We start from the raw sequence: 20,628 nt of genomic DNA on the forward strand, positions 1-20,628 counted from the left end.
CTAGTCTCTACCTTAATCCTCTACCATTTGTTAAGTAATGCTCTATGATTTGTTAAGATACTTAGTAGAATGGAAAATTTAAACATCACTTTATGCCAAAGACCCACACGGATTTATTTCTTGGGCCGTCTCCGAAATACTTAGACCCATAAAATGCGTTACTTACTCACGTGTGAATGGAGCTTGACCTTTATTTATCTATTACTTAATTGAGTTATGTCAATCAAATGTAAATGTAAGACTACAAGTGTTTATAATACCTGGCCAAAAACACAATTTTTCGTTTTTTAAAAAATTATCCGATAGCTAGTTGCCCAAGTTGGGAATACGAATCTCTGGACTTTATTTGTTGGGCTTTCTGTGGAGCCAACAGGCCCAACACCAGCCAACAGCAGTCTGATTGAAGCCTTGGACAGTTGAGCCCAATGAGATATCAAATGCGGGCCCAACGTAACCTCCGAGGCCCAAGTCACAAAACAAAGCATTCCTTTTTATGTTTGGAAATTTAAGTAAAAACATCCCATAAATTCAATTCTATGAAGAACAGAGGAGAAACTTGAGAGACTAGACGACGACGACGAGAAGTAGCCATCGTCATCAACTCATACGCATTTGAATTTCGAAGATCGATCTGATTGGCCGCAGATCTGAATTGAAGATCTGTGCTCGGGGGATCGAATAACCAGATATCGAAGTATGGTGTTTCGATCCCGAATCGCGACTCTACTGTTCTCCATGCTCGCCACTCTCGCTGCTGTATACGTCGCCGGACGGTTATTCCTCTTTCTTTCTAGTCGCATTTATGTTTGTGAATGGAATTGGATGGTATCTGATGTAAATATGCTCGTTCTTCTGTTTTTGTTTTTTTTTTTATTGATCTGGGAGATAGGTTATGGCAGGACGCACAGAATAGGGTTTATTTGATCAAAGAGCTTGATAGGATAACTGGTCAGGTGAGTCACTCTCTCCATACAAGACGATTCACTTCCGTAAATTTTGCGTGATAAATAAGAGCTTGATTTCTAAACTCTAATGTATGCATGTCAATCTCAACTACGACTTTTGGCATTTTTGTTCCGATTGCTTCGGCTGATTTTCGTCTCACTTTGCCTTTTTTCTATTTCAGGGACAATCTGCAATCTCAGTGGATGATACATTGAGAATCATAACATGTAGGTAAGATAACTGTCTTCTAATTACTTTCCAGGTTTTATTTGTTGAAGATATTTGTTACTGTTATTTGTTAAAATCAAAGGTTATATGTATGTGTTTGAGAAGTTTAAGTTCCTCTTATGAATGTTGATGGTGGAATGATTTTGTTAGGGAACAACTAAAGAAGTTAACAGCCCTTGAGACAGAGTTGGCTGCGGCTAAACAAGAAGGTTTTAGTTCAAAGCACTTGAAAGGGACTGATAGGGCTGATTCAAGAAGGAAGCCACTGGTAGTGATAGGTATACTAACAACTTTTGGACATAAGAACAATAGAGACGCAATCCGAAAAGCATGGATGGGTTCTGGTAAGAGTTTGATTACCTTTTTGTGTGGGTTTGCCTGTGTTACTTTCTAAGCTGAATGTGATTTTATTGCTGGAAATGTGGTTGTCTCTCTATAGATGTCAAAAAGTCCCAAGTATACTTCGAACAATATATGCATGTGCCAATTAAGATTTAAGGGAGTAATATAGTTGTTCTGTGGATGTTGCTATACTGAGGATTTGAATGACGTTACTGCCTTTGCAAATTGAGTATAAGCTATAAACTACAAGTTGTTTTCAAAAAGAACTGCATGGCTGATTGATCTCGGTAAAAGTGAAACTACCTTGAGGCAACAACTTGAACAACTAAAGTTAGGAAAGTTACTCTTTTATTGGATGCCTCTGAACTGCAAAGGGACTAGGAAAGTATTTTTTGGTTAGTAAAGCACAAATTTTAAATGCCCTTTTTATCAAGATTTTGATTAAATATGAAAGAATGCCTCTGTGAGTGGTAAAATCAAGTAGGCTAAATAGCTTCGAGCGGTTATTTGGTGTTATTATTGCAAATATGGACATATTTACCCTCTCTCGCAATATGTGGTTTGAAAACCTAGGTTATTGTTATGGTGATGAGTTTATCTTGGGCTTGTTTTCTGGCAGCATGTGAAACATAAGGTTCTCTTGATGAGATTCTTGATTGTACAATTCGTTGAAATAGGAATACATGGGATTAGCTTTAGTTGTTTCTCTTTTGTGCATGATATGTTTTGCATTCTGGCATCATTTATGTTTGACGTACTTTCATTGAAACAGTTATTGTGCTGATGTTCTAAAAGTAAGCATGTGTTTGCTGTTAATGTCACTGTCTTGAATACTTGAAATCCAAATGAATTGTTCCCTGCAGGTATGACTTTGAAAAAGACGGAGAATGAAAAAGGCATAGTTACACGATTTGTTATTGGAAGAAGGTTAATTTTATTCTTCATGCGCTGTTAAGCCTTTTCCCTCTTTACGTTCAGTGTTGAAATTATTTTGAGGTTGTTAGTGATTTTTTATTCTGATATATATCACATTGCAGTGCAAGCCGTGGTGACAATCTGGACAGGGGTATTGACGGCGAAAACAAACAGAATAATGACTTTATCATTCTTGTAAGCTTTATGGCTAATTTGTTTATATGCACTCTTCCCTGCACTCAAAAACCCCTTATTCTGAGTTGATTTTGATTTTTCATATTATGGTATATGTAACATATAAGACACATACGTAGATGACATTGATGATTTGGCCATAGAGAGTGTATACAAGGTGTTGTCCTACTAGGATTCTGCCCAGTTAATGTTAGCACAACTCAGTTTTAACATCACGACCTTTAAAATACAAAACCACTTATCTATGGAAGTATCAAAAGTTCAAAACAAGAGTCCTTTTCATTAGCCAAGTAATCGCAAGGCAATGAGCTGGATTTCCTTATCTTTATCTTTGTTTGAAGAGAAAATCTTCCAGGCTGTTAAATCCTTTGTGAGAGGGCAGTTCACTGCCCATCTGACCCCTAATAACTTGCAATTCTTCAAACAATGATTTCTAGCTTGTTATAATATGTTATCAAGATAACCATTGAAAAATTAGCTCCAGCAAAGTTAGATCTCATTTTAATTTATCTTCTGACCATTCCTTTTATTTCAGGAACCGATTACCTGCCAAAAATCAATTTGACAATGACTTTATGTATGTACTATGTGGCTGCTTGCTTGACATGCTAGGATGTATGTATATATGTGCTTGACATGCTAGTTTAACCCTTGAATTTACACTTCGGGATTATTGATGCTTTGTTCTGACTGCCGTTTCACGGTTTATGATTCTGGCACCTCTGGTATTGCTGGGCACAACAGAATTCCAGACCTGTGGGTGTCGTTTATGTTGAAAGACTGAAAGTGCTATAGCCATCTTGCCTTTAATGTTTGACAGATTAAACCTAGTTGGTGGTTCTTGAGTAGGCATAGTTCCATTTATATTAGTTCAGCCAAAGATGGCCTTGGTTTTTGCATTTGTGTTGTAGCTCTAGCCTTTTCTCTTATGTTTACCAGTACTCTGTTTCCTTTTTGGCCTTTAAAAAGGTTTTCTGAAGCTTAATCATCTGATAATTTCCATTGCTGTTGACAGGATGATCATGTAGAGGCAGTTCAGGAGCTTCCAAAGAAGGCCAAGTTATTCTTCGCTTATGCTGCAGATAAATGGGATGCTGAGTTCTATGCTAAAGTCAATGATGATATATATGTGAATATTGGTTAGTATCGTCATAGATTTCAGCAATCTATGCCAGGGACTCTACATTACATTTTCATCTTTGTTGTCGTCGTCACAGTCTTCATTTTAAAAAGTATAGGGGTCAGCCACATGAATCCATATGAGAAATCTTGCATGACAATTTGTTTTGAAATTATCTCATTGTCAAAAAGAACAAAAAAACAGAAGAAAGAAATTATCTTATCATGGATGTTTTGGCACTTTATCAAGGACTACTATGTGTGAACTTGTTTTGCCTGTCCAATTATTTTGTGTGGCCATCTATTTTACTTGAGATTTCAACTGTCAAGAGACCTAAACCTTATTTTATATGAGATTGAATTCCTAAATTTGTTTCTCTTATCAGTCCATTCAATTGTCAAGTGCAAACCCTTGGTGCAGTGTGGGTATTTTGTGCATAATCTATAATGATGTGTTTGTGATTTTTTATGTGATTGTGATTGTGAGCAATATGAAAAGAGGCTAGATTCAATCGAAGAACTAATATTTTGAGTGGACATTGAAAACAAACTTTCTGTAAATAATTGCCACATGGGGAAGGATGAAGTTAAAACTTAAAAGTTTTTATGAAAAAAATGGAATCAAGTGTAGTCAAATGCCTAAACAGAAAATTGCAGTCAAAAACTTTGTTTTCTTCCTTGGTTAGGTTTTTTGGGTGGGCTAGACGGAGGGAAGGACAGAGGTGACTTTCATTGATGCTGAAATAACACATTACATTCAAACTCACTTGTCTTTCTTTTTTTCATTTCTTCATTGAATCACTTAAGTGACTTTTCTTTTGAGAATGTTGTTGATAAATTTCCCCCATTTCCCTTCACTGGAATCACATGAGTAACTTTAATTTTGAATTTTTTTTTTGTTCTCGTTTGTATTTGTTACATCCTGCAAGTGTTTCTTCGTTTCAAAAGATTTTATGATATCTAGTGTTTTCAAATGACAGTACTTTTATGCTACATTATTCCTAGAAAATTGCTTCTGTTAAAAAGGGGATTTGTGGGGTGGGGGTGATGAATGCTGGTAAAGAAACTCACGTACTCTAGTCTTCTACCTTTTAACTATGAGGGTTTCATAGCCTATCCCTGGTTTCTTCTCAGATACCCTAGGAGCTACACTGGCGACCCACTTGAACAACCCTCGTGTTTACATTGGGTGTATGAAATCAGGCGAAGTATTCTCTGAACCGTGAGTTCCTCACCTCAAAATAAATGATTCTCAAATGGTTTTGTGAAGGGATTTGTAAGTTGATTGTCATCCTTATTTGTTCTCATTCTTGTAACTGTTGGACCTTTGCAGGAGCCACAAGTGGTATGAACCTGATTGGTGGAAGTTTGGTGACAAGAAATCGTAAGTTATACCTTTAGATCTATTTATAGTTCAAATGTGAGAGAAGATTTACTGTTAGTGTTATTTCTGATTCTGAACGTTAATTTCAGAAATCGTAGGATGGTGTATTCGTTACCCTAATGTGTTTGCTATTTCATTCCCTGTATGATTTCAGTTGAATATTTAGATACATTTGCAAATTCAGCCTCGCTTCATTTGACTCGTGTGCTAAGCTTGTGCATTTTGGAAAAAAATAATGCAACCGAATTCCATCCCTGTTCTTTGTAGTTTGGTTTGGTTGCTTTTTAATGTTTCCTGATCCCACTTGAATCTTGTCGTGGTGCATAATATATTGTGTCAAATTGATGAAAAATGGATGTACAGTTATGGTGTCAATTTTGTTCAGTCACTGGAACTCTTAAATACATCGCTTGAACTCCTTATTCCACTGCTTCAACTTTTTTATTTCATTGCTTCAGCTCCTTACAACTTTGACTCTGTTTTGCATTGCTTCAATTCCTTTTCTCACAGTTTCAAAAGGGAAAATAACAAGCCTCTGAATTTTATTTTGATTTCCTTTTCTGAAGATGTGCTTGCCTTGATACTGAAAAACTAGCATGGTTAATCCGACAGGTACTTTCGCCATGCTTCGGGAGACATGTATGTATTATCAAAAGCTTTGGCCAAGTTCATATCAATAAACAGGTTGGTTTTTTTTCTCCTATGATGTTTTTTAATTTATCATCTCTTTCCTTTACACAGTGATGATTGGTCTTTGATTAATGAAATATGCAGATCTGTGCTCCGCACTTATGCACATGACGATGTCAGTGTTGGATCCTGGTTCATTGGGCTTGATGTCAAGCACGTTGATGAATCAAAGTTTTGCTGCTCATCTTGGTCATCAGGTCTCTCTCTCTCTCTCTCTCTCTCTCTCTCGTGCACATAGCCCAACGCACTCAATGATAGTATACTAGTTGATGACTGGTTATTTGGAAAAGCTGTGTTCAAATGTCAATTTCTCACAGAACATATGAAATCCAAAATGAAAGATTCATCCCTAATTTCAAATATACTTAAGTGGTCTCAAAAGGGCTGCTGCTCATGACCAAACAGCAGAAGGGTAGCCAAGTTCCAGGGTGAATGCGCTACAATCAAAATTATGTGCAAAACTGGTTGGTTTAAATGATTTGCTTGAGGTTATTGAATATAGTTTTTGTTTTACAGGAGGTATCTGTGCCGGAGTATGATTTCTGGTTTTTCACCCAATCGTGAGTTGCAACAGAACAAAATGCTGACATGATTTTGAAGTCGTTGCTTTGCTCTTCAATCACAGGAGTTTGTTGGACATCAATTTTGATGTTCATACAAAATTTGATTCTCGTCTCTTGGACAAAATACCGGGTTTGGTTCGTGGATATGCTACATATAGTTAAAAAATGAGGAGATGGTTCACCGGAGGCATGGTACAGCTGTTATACAGATAGGCAAATTTGATAGGATAATTTTGTGAAACCGATGTGTAAAGAGGCTAATTCATTCATTCATAAGGAGGGGAAACATGTTTCTGTTTGGCGATCTATTTTTTTGCGATGAAGGCTATTACTCGCGCATAAATAGTCATTGGCCTACCAGGCGCATGTACTCCATGCTTGTCCAGCCGAGTAAAACGGGCTTGGTCCGTTACATTAACACTTGGGCTGGGCCTGATAAGTAGAGGGGTAGCTTTAGTCACATCCCGATTTTTTCTAAAGACACTCCGTCAACTGATTTTTACAAGGGGTGGTCAATTTAGATTGGGGTGTCTTTAGAAAAAATCGGGGTGTGACTAACGCTACTTAGAGCCGGATCAGTATTTTTGGATGAAGTTAATGTTTGGAAAATTTAGCTTTGGGCCTGTCCCACCTCCTGGTTAGTAATCTTTTAAGGATCTATATGGGCTGGGCTTAAACAAATATAGCCCAACTAATTTGGGTAAGCCCAATTTCACACAGCCACCCCATAACGGCATAACCTGCCAGCCCGACCTTCGTAAGTTATATTAAGTCTCCAGGCCCAACCCAATGAATTTCAGGGTCATTTATGTCGCCAGGGCCAACCACTTAAAGTTAGCAGCTTGGGCCATTATGTGGGCTGGCCTGATAAAATAGAGCCCGATAGGTATGTTGGACGAAGTTGAGGATTTAAAGGGAATTCGGTGGCCCAATCTCCAGGGCCCATAATCTTTTGATATATGGGCTGGACTTGAACAGATAAACAGCCCATGAATTGGGCTAGTCTCGACATATGACACCGACCCACCCCATAGCCGCTCAGCCCAGTGGCAAATGCCTTCTTTCGAGGAATAGTAAGACCATCCATCTTAACTATATATCATGGAAAAACAAATGTCAACAAGTCCATTTCTATTCCATGAACAAGATTAGAAAACGACCTTTTCCTCTGTTCTTTCAATATAAAAAGGTTCCAGCTTAGGGAACTATAATTAGGTGACGGAGCAAAGATTCTTGGTATACCTCCAAATCTCATCCAGATGTGCAAAAACTAATATGGTCAATTTTTACTGTTTTAATTATTATATACAGCATGGTGTAATTTTCAGAGCACAATTAGATGACACATTTTTTTTAAAAATTAATTAATCTAACATGCCGGCTATTTAATTACAACGAGAATTAAGCCAATAATGGTAGTATACCTCTCTTGATATCCGGTATTAGCTACATCAGTACGCTCACGAACTATCGAGGAAATGAGCCAATGCCTTGTCTGTATCATTGTCATACATGAGTAAAGCTTCAGCAACATTGTTCGACGCGAACCCCATTTCTCGTAGAAGAGTGTAGCCTTTGACGAATTCTTGAACCTGAATGTAAGAAAACACAAACCCATTATTTTTAGTTAACTGAAGAGTTTGAAGAAATACCAGTAGCAGAAGCAGACCACCTGGTTTACATATAATTTCAGAGAGTGCAATTCTCACAAGAAGACCACACCCCGTACTCGTTATTTATTACATAGTAACCAGTGTGCTGAACAAGGAATGGAAATAACACAAATATTACTTCAATCCAATCAACTGGCAAACTAGAACACCAATTAATTTCTCAGATGAAGAGCCACAACATGAAAGCTGAAATATGTACCTTCTACTCCAATTTATTTTATCATCAGTCCTAGCTTTGAAAAATTCAACAAAAAGCAATAAACTAAAGAAACTAAAACATAGAATCATACGCAAGAATACATTACAAGAGAGCTCAAACAGTAACTAAACCATCATCATCATCATCAAATACTACAGAAGAACTCTGCATAACTAGGTGAGCATAGGGACTTCAACAAATTAATGGACAGCAGGAGCAGCATATAAATCAGTGCATATAATCAGGTTCCAGGTGAAGGGTATTTCGAAAAGGATCAACATGCGTGTATGAGCTCAAGAAAATACCTTAGTTGGATTGTCTCCATAATTAGCAAATGCAATAGGAACTGCCTCTCGATTGAGTCCGGATGCAATGTACTTGCTCACCACAGGATCCGCAGGCGAACCCTGCATAGATAACATCCATATCACAATTCGATAGCAAAACTTAAATTCTCACAAAGAAACACCCAAATCATTCAAAAAAACAGTCGTATATAATGAAGGACAGACAGTACAGAGCATCCTAGCATTGCTTCTCTATATATAGCTTCTGAAAAATGATGATTTAATGTGAAATTTCTCAAATTAAGTCCACATGAGAAAAGGTAACAGAAAAATCTATTGTATTGCAATGGTCTACCACAGTCAGGCTTATTATCTACTATGCTTCCTTGCTTCTGACCAATTTGGATATCATGATTTCCACCAACCCCCGATTTCCCCCTCAAACCAGAAACTGAAACACACACACACAGAACACTTAGCATTTCCACGAGCATTCTGAAGGCCTCCATATCCTCTTGTAGATGCCACTCACAAATGGCCATATTAAGGAATAATGTAAAGCTACCCAACTCGTGCATTTTAAGCTAACTCTTTCACCATAGGTCCATAACATATGAATCGGCAATCAAGCAAAAGTAGCAAACATAACCATACACAAAAAACCATGAATACATAAATTTATAAACACAACACCTACCACCGACGATGCCCTCTCTGGAGTTCTAGAGGGAAGATTTTCCAGCCCAAACTTGCTCCAATTCTGGCTTTCCTTCCCTGCTTCCACCAAAACTTTCCTCTCTAGTTCAAAGTCAAACCGGAAATTGCTCCTGGGTATATCTCCAACTTGTAGTGATAATTGGGGCTACAAAACAAACATAAAATGCAGACCCAATGAGACAGAAGTTAGATATAGTATAAAAAACAAACAATCTGTCAATAAGAGTTTGAACAAATGTTGAGCATCAACTTTTTACAACATAGTTTCGGTTTGAATACATTTCTCACACCATTCAAACCCGGTCTGAACGAAATACATAGACTCCAGCATCAGAAACAAGTCAGACATCAACAATGCAAAAACATATGATCATGGGTAGAGAATTATTGACACAAAGGGAGGAGAGACTCGTGAGTTCAGTAACTATATCAATTCAGAGTTGTTAAACAAGTTAAACTGTCTAAAAGCATCCATCATATTTGGTAAAGATTACCGCCAATGCAAGGAAAATAGACCAAAACATACATCAAATGGCTCTTCGCATCTATTTCAGTGACCACACATGCAAAAACATTATAAATGAAAATGGCTGCAGGTTTGCAACAATTAATAACCATATTACGCTACCACTCCCGCCAGTGACAATAGCTCTGAAATTACAATTAAAACAATGTGAAATACTAGAACAGACAACGATTCAAAACCAATTGCTCTACAACATCAAAACCGATAAAATAAAAAAACCTAGCAACAGAAGTTATCAAAACATACCGGAAGCAAAATACGATACTCTGGCTTCAAAGCAACTCTAATCCCCAATCCTGCTGCATAAGGTCAAGCAACAATGCAAATTAAATCCACACAATAATTTCACATATAGTATTCAAAAACTTCAACTAGAAATAGAAACGTTAGCTCGATAGATTCTTATGATCCAAAAACAATTCAAACGAAACCCTAGCCGTCCCTTCACCTTCATCGCACATGAATAAACATCAACACATCAATCATATAAGATATAATTTATGTTGCTTATCTCGGGATCAAAGCAGATCAACTTACACGAAGAAGACGAAAGAGGAGATGTTTGGTAGTGCGAAGGATGGCGACCAACGGGAGGGAACACGTTATGTCCCGGTTGACCAACTCTCGGATAGATAGATTGCCCGTCCATCGGGTGGCTAGAAGGCGCTGATGATACCGCCGACTGTCTGTACATCGGGATCTGCGAATCGTAAGGTGAGCTCGCTCGGTTCCTGAAATCGTAGTCCATCGATCGCACACAGAGACAGAGAGAGAGAGAGAGAGAGAGAGAGAGAGAGAGAGGGAACGAAGAGGGAAAGAAAAACAAATATAATTATGTAAAGGAGTCCTATATCGACTCTTCAAAAAGATCCCGCGTTAAGGCTCAAGACCGTGGAATGAGGTGGGTTTGGTTCCGGGTTTTGTCTTATTCCGTACATGGTTAGGGTAATTTACTTGTGTTTGGCTGCCTAAATTATAAAATTTAGCAGTAAATATTATCTAAATTGATTATAGAATAAAACTCAAGTTCTTCTCACTATGTTAATTAAATTCTTTGAAAAATCTCCCCTCAGTTCTGTTTGGTTTCGTTTGCTCTAATGCAAAATTAATGGGCCGATCACAGGCTTGAACATGAAGTGTAATTTCAATTGAGCTTGAAATGGTCCTCAACCTTGTCTTGCTTTGATGGCCCAAATCATGTTACCATTAAATACGAACATGCACGGTCGTGGTTGCTTCAGGTGTATTAGACCAGGAATTGCAGGCCGTTGGTGCTGCTAGAGGCATTTCTCGTATTCACACACAAGGAGGTTCAAAACTTGTCCATGGAAACATTTTTATCAACTCTGAAGGATATGGCTGTATATCTGATGTTGGTTTGGCAACAATTATGAGTCCGGTGCGAACACCATTGATGCGGGCAGCAGAGTATCGTGCCCCAGAAGTAGGAAGGCAACGCGTGCATCTGATGTCTACAGTTTTGGGGTCTTGCTGCTTCAGCTTCTCACCGGAAAGTCCCCTGTACATGCCACCGGTGGTGACGAGGTAGTCCATTTGGCGAGGTGGGTGAACTCTGTAGTTAGAGAAGAGGGGACAGCACTGCAGAAGTGTTTGACGTAAAGCTTTTAAGGTATCCCAATATGGAGGAGGAAATGGTAGAGATGTTACAAATAGGAATGGCTTGTGCGGTGAGGATGCCAGAGCAGAGGCAAAAGATGGCCGATGTTGTGAAAATGGTGGAGGAAATCTGGCCGGTCGATAATGTATACCCGCCAAGCCCTGATAACAATCTAGAGACATCGGATCCTCTGCTGTTCCACCACAGAGTACACAATAATATTCTTATTTTTTGTCTCACTACCAGTTCTGATAAATATTTCTTATCACAATCTGAGTATAAAATCCCATTCATCAATTTTTAACATACAAAAATAATCACATTTCATACATATTGAACAAGTCTTATTTCCTGGAAACTTGAAAAGCAGTTTTGATGTTGGAAAAAAAATTACATTACAATTACATGATATATAAAATAAGTAATAAAATAAGCTACACTTCCTGGGATGTTCTTGATGGGGCTGGCCATGACAGAGTAGAACCTTGCCCAATAATAAATGTACGACTGTTTTGTCTTTCGACTCTCTCATCGTTGCCACCACCCCATATACTTTACAAACAAATATGTGTGTGATAAGAATGCAACTCACTTCCTCACAAATCGTGTTTTAACGCCCCCTGAAATCCAAATGTAAAAGGAAAAAGGGGTTCAGAGGCACTTTAAAATGGAAAACAGTAAGTGAGTGCTTAAGCTTTCTTATAGCTCAAGTGATGATACTGTCTGGCTGACAACTCATTGAAATGAATCACTGACCTTCAACTTCCTCAAATTGAACTTCCTTAACCGTTTCAGCAGCTGTGTTATACTGAAAACTACAAAGAATCAAAGATATCAGGAAAAAAATAATTATTCAGTAGAATCAATTTTCAGGAGGAAAACATTCAGCATTCTTAAGAAATTGGGAAAAGAAAAAGAGAAAATAAGACCTCTACATACAACATCAATGAGAACAATAAATGAACAACTACCATTCTAAGGCTAATATCGTGGTTGACCCTTGAAGAAGGGATCTTAAAATAAAAACTGATTCTACAAATAAAAATGACTCTACAAATAAAAGTGAGAATACAAAGAAAACTGATCCTATAATTTCTCCAATTAGTTTTCCATTGACAGCTCACGACAACAGATTTTTCTTCTGGAATGTTGGCTTAGGTAGGTGACAAAGTAGAAACTCACGTGCTATCAAGAAGAAGGCTTGACCATTAAATCAAAGAAATTTTGCATCCAGAAGACCATTCAACTCATAGGCAAGAATGCTGCCAAATAAAATAGCATCGAATCAAAGCATTACCACTAAAATAAGAAACAAAGAACGCATGAGACGAGCAAAAAACCTCATTTACCTATTGGAGAAAACCAGCTCCAGTTCATAGTCAGATGAAGTCTTGGTAGCTTCACTCAATACAGTAGCAATTTCAGTCTTCCGAGGGCTGGCCATTAGTAAATCATACTCTGTTGGAATGATAATTGCAAAGAAGTTATCAGTCAACTCACTTAAACACATTTTCTCTACAGCTACCAGTGCTATCCTCCTTTTAAGTGTATCAGTCTCTGGGTCAACAATGTAAATGGCAACATCAGTAATTAAAAGGATTCGTTGTTTAATCTTCCCAGTGCCAGTGAATTTCAACACTTTATCAGCGAAGAGAACGTGCTTGTTACCTGCAGAACAAAAAAAAGAGTTTAATATCTAAACATACGTGATTGTTGAATCTCTTTTGCGAAAAAACATATGGAATATTTTAGTGGAATTTTTTCATGTCACATTCATCATCATCATTAAAGTCTCCCATGCTACATTACGCTAAACAATTGTTGAATGATGGCAACCTTAATTTCTTTCTAATAACATCCCAAAATTCTAAGCTTCTGGCGGCAAATATCAAAGGAAATTATGTGGCTCCATATACTTCCCATCAAAGAGATCTCACGCAGATGCATAATTGAAGTACAGCTTCATAAGAAAATAAGAATGGAGGAATGCTTCATCCTGACACGGAAGACACCAGAAGTGTGTTTGTAGTGAAATCGCAGCAAAGTGCCATGCGCCAAACTCAACTCCACAGGGCTCAAAGCCTCAAAGCAGCCTTTTTCGGAACGAGAAATCAACATAATGGGGCACACTAAAAATATTGTACAGTATTTTCTGCCAGTATAGATTACAAAAGAAATAAGGATCATAGTGTGATGCAATTGCATTCACTAATGTTCTACTGTAGACCTTAAAAATTCCCCCTTCAAATCCTTTTGATTGCACTATGCCTGTCAAACACGATATCATATACGTAGAGTCCATTTCAAAGCTTACCACTTGATTTCCAGGCGAATCAATAATGGGAACTTTACATACATAAATGACAAGACCAGAGACTCATCTTCCAGAGCCAAATACTCATTCGTAAACTGGAAGCAAAGCACGGTTCTGATTACAGATACATTGCAAAGTTCTGGATATATTCAACAATACTTCAAAATTTTCATTGTCAATCTCTCTAAGAATCATGAGGGACCCAAACAATTATTCCTTCCTCAACGAGAGTGTCCATCAGAATCCAACAACAATACCAGACGAGTAGTGCAATCACTACATCAATCACCCTTATCATCCAATGAACATACTTAGCAACATAAATACATGGTGCAAACCGCAAACAGAGAAACCGTACACGATAAAAATAAACGCATAACCAACAGGGACCATCCAGTCAAGCATAGCATGAAAGGTAAACAATAAAAAGGAGAAAGCAATACCAGCGCTGCAAGACGTAGGAGGATCCTTCTGTAAATCCTTCAGTTCCTTCAAGATCCGCTTCGACGCCATCACTTGACCTACGGATTCTCAGATAAAGACCAAATCACACACAAATTCACATAAACGCTGCGCACACGAGACGGATACATAATATACAAGAGATATACAGATCATCTAAAGATATAAATACCTGAGAAGAGACAGATCGAAGATCCTCCTTGACGCCTCGACGATGCCTTGTTTGTCGGGAAGGGAAGAGAAGGGAAACTGGAGGAGAAAATAGGAATTGGCGAGGCAAAGACGATTTAATTGACGGGTTTTTTGTTTGGGAATGCTGTGAGCTGCTGTGAGGTGTGGTGTGGTGCTGTGAGTTATAAAATTGTGGTGCTGTGAGGTGAGTTGAAACGTAAAATACTGTTTGGCGCATCACTTTTAAAACTGTGGTGCGATGCGGTGTGGTGCTGTGAGGTGCGTTTGGTTTATCTAAATTACGGTTATATTAGATGACTAATAATATTAATATAAAATCACTTAATGTTTATATTGTATATTAATCTAAAATAAAATAATTGACCTAATTTGATTAGGTAGGACAATTCAACATACATTGTAAGCGTTTGAGAGTGCTGTGAGGTGTGGTGAGGTGCTGTGAGGTAAAAAGTTATGGTGCTGTGAGGTGAGTTAGAACGCAAAAGCTGTTTGGTGTGTCACAAAGGTGTGTTGCAACTGAACGCAGTCCAAACGCATTGCCAAACACCCACAATATCGACGCGGGTTATTCTGTGGACCCTTAGTTAGGGTTATCTGTACGTGATGAATACCCACACCGGCTCATAAGGCCAAGGTAGAACTACAATCCAGAAAATCAACTTATCAAGTAAGGGTGCCTTGAATCCTTATAAACTAGAGTTGGTAACCCTATTTTTTCGATATGAGATACTCATCAAACCACACCCTTAGACAGTCGACATTCACGGTGGCTACGCTAGCCTGGCGGCTCCGCATGCCCTTCAGATGGTATCCCTTTCCCAGACGGCAGCCCTCTCTGCAAATACGACTACCCACACCGGCCCATAAGGTCCAAGGTAGAACTATAATCCAAAAAATCGACTTATCAGGTGAGGGTGCCTTTGATTCTTATAAACTAGAATTGGTAACCCTATTTTTTCGATGTGGGATACTCATCAATACGCTACGACTCCCATTTTTCGTCGAAAATGCGCGCTAAAAGATGAATGAATACATATTTTTATTGGCTTCTTTTGGCGGTTATTATTGCCTTAGCTACACCTACATCCTCGCTGTAGCCCATTTTTTGGTATTTTTTTAAAAAAAATTTATTGGTGTATACATATTTTCTAAATAAAAATTAAATTCATTACGAAAAATACATAAAAGGTGTTAAGTTTATGTCAAACAATCCATAATTACTGAAGTTACAAGTCGAAAAGCGAGCTTCAACGGTAGAGAGAGGAGCAGCTTGATTTGATGAGACGGGATTGTTTCGAACAAAAAATATATTGTTTAATTAGTAAAAGTTATCAAAATATAAATATAATTTTTTAAAATAAAAATAAATATGTAGTTGCAGCTGTAGTGAAACTAGGACAGTGGCTGCCATAGATTATTTGTTATTATTGTTATGCATTGTGATAATACAAAAAATATTGCTCCAATAAAACCTTGACACGTATCACCACATAGAATGAATGAGGAGGAGATTGGGGAGCATCTCCGTCGACTAAAATCTCACGTCGATTTGTACTCATCGGTATGGTAGTGTTCACTGCTTATTCAGATACCAAAGTGAGATTTGAGTCGACTCATTCATTCTATGAGGTGATAGGTGTCAGGGTTTTACTCAAATACCGATGAGTACAAATCGACGTGAGATTTGAGTCGACTGAGATGCTCCCCAATCTCCTCCTCATTCATTCTATGTGGTGATACGTGTCAGGGTTTTATTAGAGCAATATTTTTTGTATTATCACAATGCATAACAATAATAACAATATAGTTTTTGTTCGAAACTATATATTTATTTTTATTTTGAAAAATTATATTTATATTTTGATAATTTTTACGAATTAAATAATATATTTTTTGTTCGAAACAATCCCGTCTCATCAAATCAAGCTGCTCCTCTCTCTACCGTTGAAGCTCGCTATTCGACCTGTAACTTCAGTAATTATGGATTGTTTGACATAAACTTAACACCTTTTATGTATTTTTCGTAATGAATTTAATTTTTATTTAGAAAATATGTATACACCAATAATTTTTTTTAAAAAAAAATACCAAAAAATGGGCTACAGCGAGGATGTAGGTGTAGCTCCTGGGAAGGCAATAATAACCGCCAAAAGAAGCCAATAAAAGTATGTATTCATTCATCTTTTAGCGTGCACTTTCGGCGAAAAATGGGAGTCATAGCGTACAGATAACGCTAACTAAGGGTCCACAGAATAACCCAATCAGAGCGTCGATATAATCCACCCAAAAACACGGTTCTACCCGTCAATTACATCGTCTTTGCCTCACCAATTTCTATTTTCTCCTCCAGTTTCCCTTCCCTTCCCGCACAAACAAGGCATCGTCGAGGCGTCAAGGAGGATCTTCGATCTGTCTCTTCTCAGGTATTGATATCTTTAGATGATCTGTATATCTCTTGTATATTGTGTATCCGTCTCGTGTGCGCAGCGTTTATGTGAATTTGTGTGTGATTTGGTCTTTATCTGAGAATCCGTAGGTCAAGTGATGGCGTCGAAGCGGATCTTGAAGGAACTGAAGGATTTACAGAAGGATCCTCCTACGTCTTGCAGCGCTGGTATTGCTTTCTCCTTTTTATTGTTTACCTTTCATGCTATGCTTGACTGGATGGTCCCTGTTGGTTATGCGTTTATTTTTATCGTGTACGGTTTCTCTGTTTGCGGTTTGCACCATGTATTTATGTTGCTAAGTATGTTCATTGGATGATAAGGGTGATTGATGTAGTGATTGCACTACTCGTCTGGTATTGTTGTTGGATTCTGATGGACACTCTCGTTGAGGAAGGAATAATTGTTTGGGTCCCTCATGATTCTTAGAGAGATTGACAATGAAAATTTTGAAGTATTGTTGAATATATCCAGAACTTTGCAATGTATCTGTAATCAGAACCGTGCTTTGCTTCCAGTTTACGAATGAGTATTTGGCTCTGGAAGATGAGTCTCTGGTCTTGTCATTTATGTATGTAAAGTTCCCATTACTGATTCGCCTGGAAATCAAGTGGTAAGCTTTGAAATGGACTCTACGTATATGATATCGTGTTTGACAGGCATAGTGCAATCAAAAGGATTTGAAGGGGGAATTTTTAAGGTCTACAGTAGAACATTAGTGAATGCAATTGCATCACACTATGATCCTTATTTCTTTTGTAATCTATACTGGCAGAAAATACTGTACAATATTTTTAGTGTGCCCCATTATGTTGATTTCATTGCCTTGCTTTTCTTTGGAATGTTGCAGGTCCTGTCGCTGAAGACATGTTCCATTGGCAAGCAACAATCATGGGTCCTCCAGACAGTCCCTATGCTGGGGGTGTTTTCTTAGTTACCATCCATTTTCCCCCAGATTATCCTTTTAAGCCCCCAAAGGTACCTTGCACCACTTCTTCTTTGTGCCACGTTTAAGTACTGTAATTTCGAATCGTTGTCGGTATGGGGGATGGTTAGGGGGAACCATCCCCCGTTCCAACTATTCTATGCAGGGGGTCTATGTTGGATTTCTCTGCGACGAACTGAGATTTTATCTTAATTCCATTTGAAACTTCTAATGTAACCTTGTTTCAGGACTGGCCATCTCTTTTGCTGCGAAAGTAAACTATTTGCAGGTTTTTTAAAAATTTCCTTCAAACAAGTGCTAGATTATCAAACATGCTTATGCTCAATTACTGAATGTTTTTTATTTTGTGGCATGTTTTGCTGCATTTAGGGACAACCTATGGCACCTACTTGGTGCCTCCACAATAAAATATGATTTTCCATTGGAAAAATTAAGTTATTTAAACTAGATACTTTGTTTCCTATAAAATTATCTTTTTCTTCCCTAGGTTATGTGGATACCTATTGCTATTAGTGAAGAAGATAGAAAATTCCATCTTTTAATGGCCACTCATTTTTCATTCCAGTTTCATTTGTTAATATAAACATGCTGTGTTCATACTTCATGGGGGTGCGGGTGTGTGCGTGCGCATTTGTGTAATTTGATTAGCTGTTGATTCATATGTGGATGGCTCTTACAGGTGGCATTCAGAACAAAGGTATTCCACCCTAATATCAATAGCAATGGTAGCATTTGCTTGGATATTTTGAAGGAACAGTGGAGCCCGGCACTGACCATTTCCAAGGTTCATGGTCTTCTATTACTCTGATAGCATATTAGCACACATTTGGTTACTCAAAACAAGCATTTCTCTCAGTGAATACAATGACAGGACAGTTCATATGACTTGGGAACTGGTGTGGTCCAGCCACCTATCCCATTTACATCTTTCTTTTCTCCCTGCTGGTAGAATAAGGAAGAATTTTCCCTTGTCCAAAAGAGAGAATCATCATAAAACACTACCATACTGTCATTATAACTTCCCCTTCTTTGCCAATGAAGTTTAACTATTCAGAGTTTATAGTTGAGCATAATTTATGTATGGTGTGGCCTTTTTGCCTTGTTCATCATGATCTCCGGTTGCCTTCGCATGAATCTGCATAATATGGAATTACGGACTTCTAAATTTTAGCCAAATCACTTGTTTTCTACTTGCTAAATACCCACCTTAACTACTTGTGAGTTAAATATTATACTACTATGTGTAATAATAATTTGTTTTCTTCCTTTAGAGTTGCTACGTTTAATTTGTTTAGGGGTTCAATTTTATTTTCTCAGGTGCTGCTGTCGATATGTTCTTTATTGACGGATCCTAACCCTGATGATCCTTTGGTGCCGGAAATTGCTCATATGTACAAGACTGACAGAAGCAAATATGAGACTACAGCGCGGAGCTGGACCCAGAAGTATGCGATGGGCTAAAACTGCTTGTGGTGGGTTTGAGGGAGGGCATTTTCCTTTGTTTCTTTCGGCCTTTTTAAGTTTTATGCATGATTGTTCTGTCTCTGCAATCCTAAAAGGGACCAAAAAGAGGTCCATAACATGATGTTGGTTGATGGAGAAACACATGAAAACATGATACCCTGTGGTGTTGTATGGATAGTGTGACTTTTGAACAGCGGAATCTCTCTCCCAACTCATCATTCCCCTGCAGTGTATATGTATTCTAAATGGTATTGTTCGATTTCTTACCATCATTGCATGGGATATGGAGCATATGTTCTCAACTTACAGGCAATGCTGGGTACAGCAGGTCACAGCGGCGCCGTGTTTTTAGGTTAAGATACAGCCTCATTTATGCTCAATTAGGTCTAAACTATCGGGCCGAGGAAGCCAGCCCTAAGAAACTATAATAGTCTGTGGATCCATGTTCTCTCTAGGAAACCGACTTACAAGTCACAGAAACACAAACCAACTTATAAGTCACAGAGACACGATTCTTTTTGCAGCTTCCATATGATAATCACGAATTATTGAGGTTTTATTAATGTCAAACAAAATTATTATTTTTGGATAAAAACTCTACCATTTGGAATTATCTTATTATCAGATGATTGCTGCCGCAAGTTTTTTCGAAATTAAATTAGCTTTTTGTACAATCATAACAAAATATATAATTTACACAATGAAGTCTTTTGTGGGAAAAAATTGATACGTGGCTGTGGCTCGGGTGTGGGTTACTTTATCTTTTAATGGCGGCATTAATAGGCTGAGCAAATCAATTCCCCTATATTTATGGGCAGTTATAATAATTTACAAACGTGATAGACAAACACATAAAAATCATATATACGTATTTAGTAGAAGTTCACATCCTCTAGCGATAAAAAATATTTTATAAATTGATTCCTAAGCAAAATATATTTGGAGTTAAAATTGCAAATTTGCTTGTAAACCAGCTCATTTCATATAGATTATAAGCTGTAATTCACCTTCAAAAGGGTTGAACCAAATACATTTTTCGAAAAATTGTAATAATCCCAACAAGGAAACTATATAATTCAAAATAAGAGCATAATAAATTACCTTATAATCTTTTATGTAACGTTGAAAATTAAATTAAATATCATTGTAATTAAGAAAGAAAACATTCAATGGTACTTTAAATCAAAACATTTAAGTATTAATTTAGAATTATTTGTTTTTTCATTTTTTTTCCGTGGTGTTCCCAAGTTCCACGGAAGCAATCTAACCTCGTAACAAGCGCAATAGAAAGCCCTAGAAACAATGACAAACGGGTCAGACTCCTTTTTTTTTTTCTTTCCAAATTTATTTAAGGAATTTATTTTTTTTCAATCTTCAAAATTAAGAAGAAAAAAATGAAAAATTA

At 37.6% G+C, this 20,628-nt stretch overlaps 4 protein-coding genes across 6 annotated transcripts; 2 read left to right on the plus strand and 2 right to left on the minus strand.

The window, feature by feature from the left end:
- The first annotated feature begins 526 nt into the window (after positions 1-526).
- Positions 527-6,689, plus strand: LOC119985033 (hydroxyproline O-galactosyltransferase HPGT1-like). 2 transcript variants are annotated; one of them, XM_038829190.1, is made up of 12 exons: positions 527-773; positions 890-953; positions 1,127-1,176; positions 1,324-1,517; positions 2,379-2,442; positions 2,553-2,625; positions 3,641-3,764; positions 4,879-4,966; positions 5,078-5,128; positions 5,741-5,812; positions 5,903-6,015; positions 6,335-6,689. In XM_038829190.1, exons 1-12 carry the CDS (start codon positions 697-699, stop codon positions 6,355-6,357), a joined length of 993 nt encoding a protein of 330 aa, XP_038685118.1. In that variant the 5' UTR covers positions 527-696; the 3' UTR covers positions 6,358-6,689. The 2 variants fall into 2 exon arrangements, with proteins under 2 accessions (XP_038685118.1, XP_038685119.1); XM_038829191.1 differs by lacking the exon at positions 527-773 and having other exon boundaries at positions 1,127-1,172.
- Positions 6,690-7,597: 908 nt separating this feature from the next.
- LOC119985304 lies at positions 7,598-10,605 on the minus strand. The gene is made up of 5 exons (XM_038829562.1): positions 10,321-10,605; positions 10,030-10,082; positions 9,238-9,402; positions 8,559-8,660; positions 7,598-7,973 (listed from the first exon to the last, which is right to left on the minus strand). The coding sequence occupies exons 1-5, from the start codon at positions 10,529-10,531 to the stop codon at positions 7,842-7,844; spliced, it is 663 nt and encodes a 220-aa protein (XP_038685490.1). The 5' UTR covers positions 10,532-10,605; the 3' UTR covers positions 7,598-7,841.
- Positions 10,606-11,723: 1,118 nt separating this feature from the next.
- Positions 11,724-14,483, minus strand: LOC119986325 (unconventional myosin-Ie-like). 2 transcript variants are annotated; one of them, XR_005465228.1, is made up of 6 exons: positions 14,350-14,483; positions 14,159-14,236; positions 12,751-13,069; positions 12,584-12,663; positions 12,158-12,216; positions 11,939-12,021 (listed from the first exon to the last, which is right to left on the minus strand). XR_005465228.1 is itself a non-coding variant. In XM_038830911.1 (5 exons), exons 2-5 carry the CDS (start codon positions 14,226-14,228, stop codon positions 11,990-11,992), a joined length of 480 nt encoding a protein of 159 aa, XP_038686839.1. In that variant the 5' UTR covers positions 14,229-14,236; positions 14,350-14,483; the 3' UTR covers positions 11,724-11,989. The 2 variants fall into 2 exon arrangements, 1 of the variants encoding a protein (XP_038686839.1); XM_038830911.1 differs by lacking the exon at positions 12,584-12,663 and having other exon boundaries at positions 11,724-12,021.
- Positions 14,484-16,632: 2,149 nt separating this feature from the next.
- Positions 16,633-19,507, plus strand: LOC119985876 (ubiquitin-conjugating enzyme E2-17 kDa). Its single transcript, XM_038830324.1, has 5 exons — positions 16,633-16,792; positions 16,906-16,983; positions 17,664-17,791; positions 18,439-18,543; positions 19,077-19,507. The coding sequence occupies exons 2-5, from the start codon at positions 16,914-16,916 to the stop codon at positions 19,218-19,220; spliced, it is 447 nt and encodes a 148-aa protein (XP_038686252.1). The 5' UTR covers positions 16,633-16,792; positions 16,906-16,913; the 3' UTR covers positions 19,221-19,507.
- The last annotated feature ends 1,121 nt before the right edge of the window (positions 19,508-20,628 follow it).

This window comes from Tripterygium wilfordii, chromosome 19 (assembly GCF_013401445.1).
Source record: "Tripterygium wilfordii isolate XIE 37 chromosome 19, ASM1340144v1, whole genome shotgun sequence".
Classification (NCBI taxonomy): domain Eukaryota; kingdom Viridiplantae; phylum Streptophyta; class Magnoliopsida; order Celastrales; family Celastraceae; genus Tripterygium; species Tripterygium wilfordii.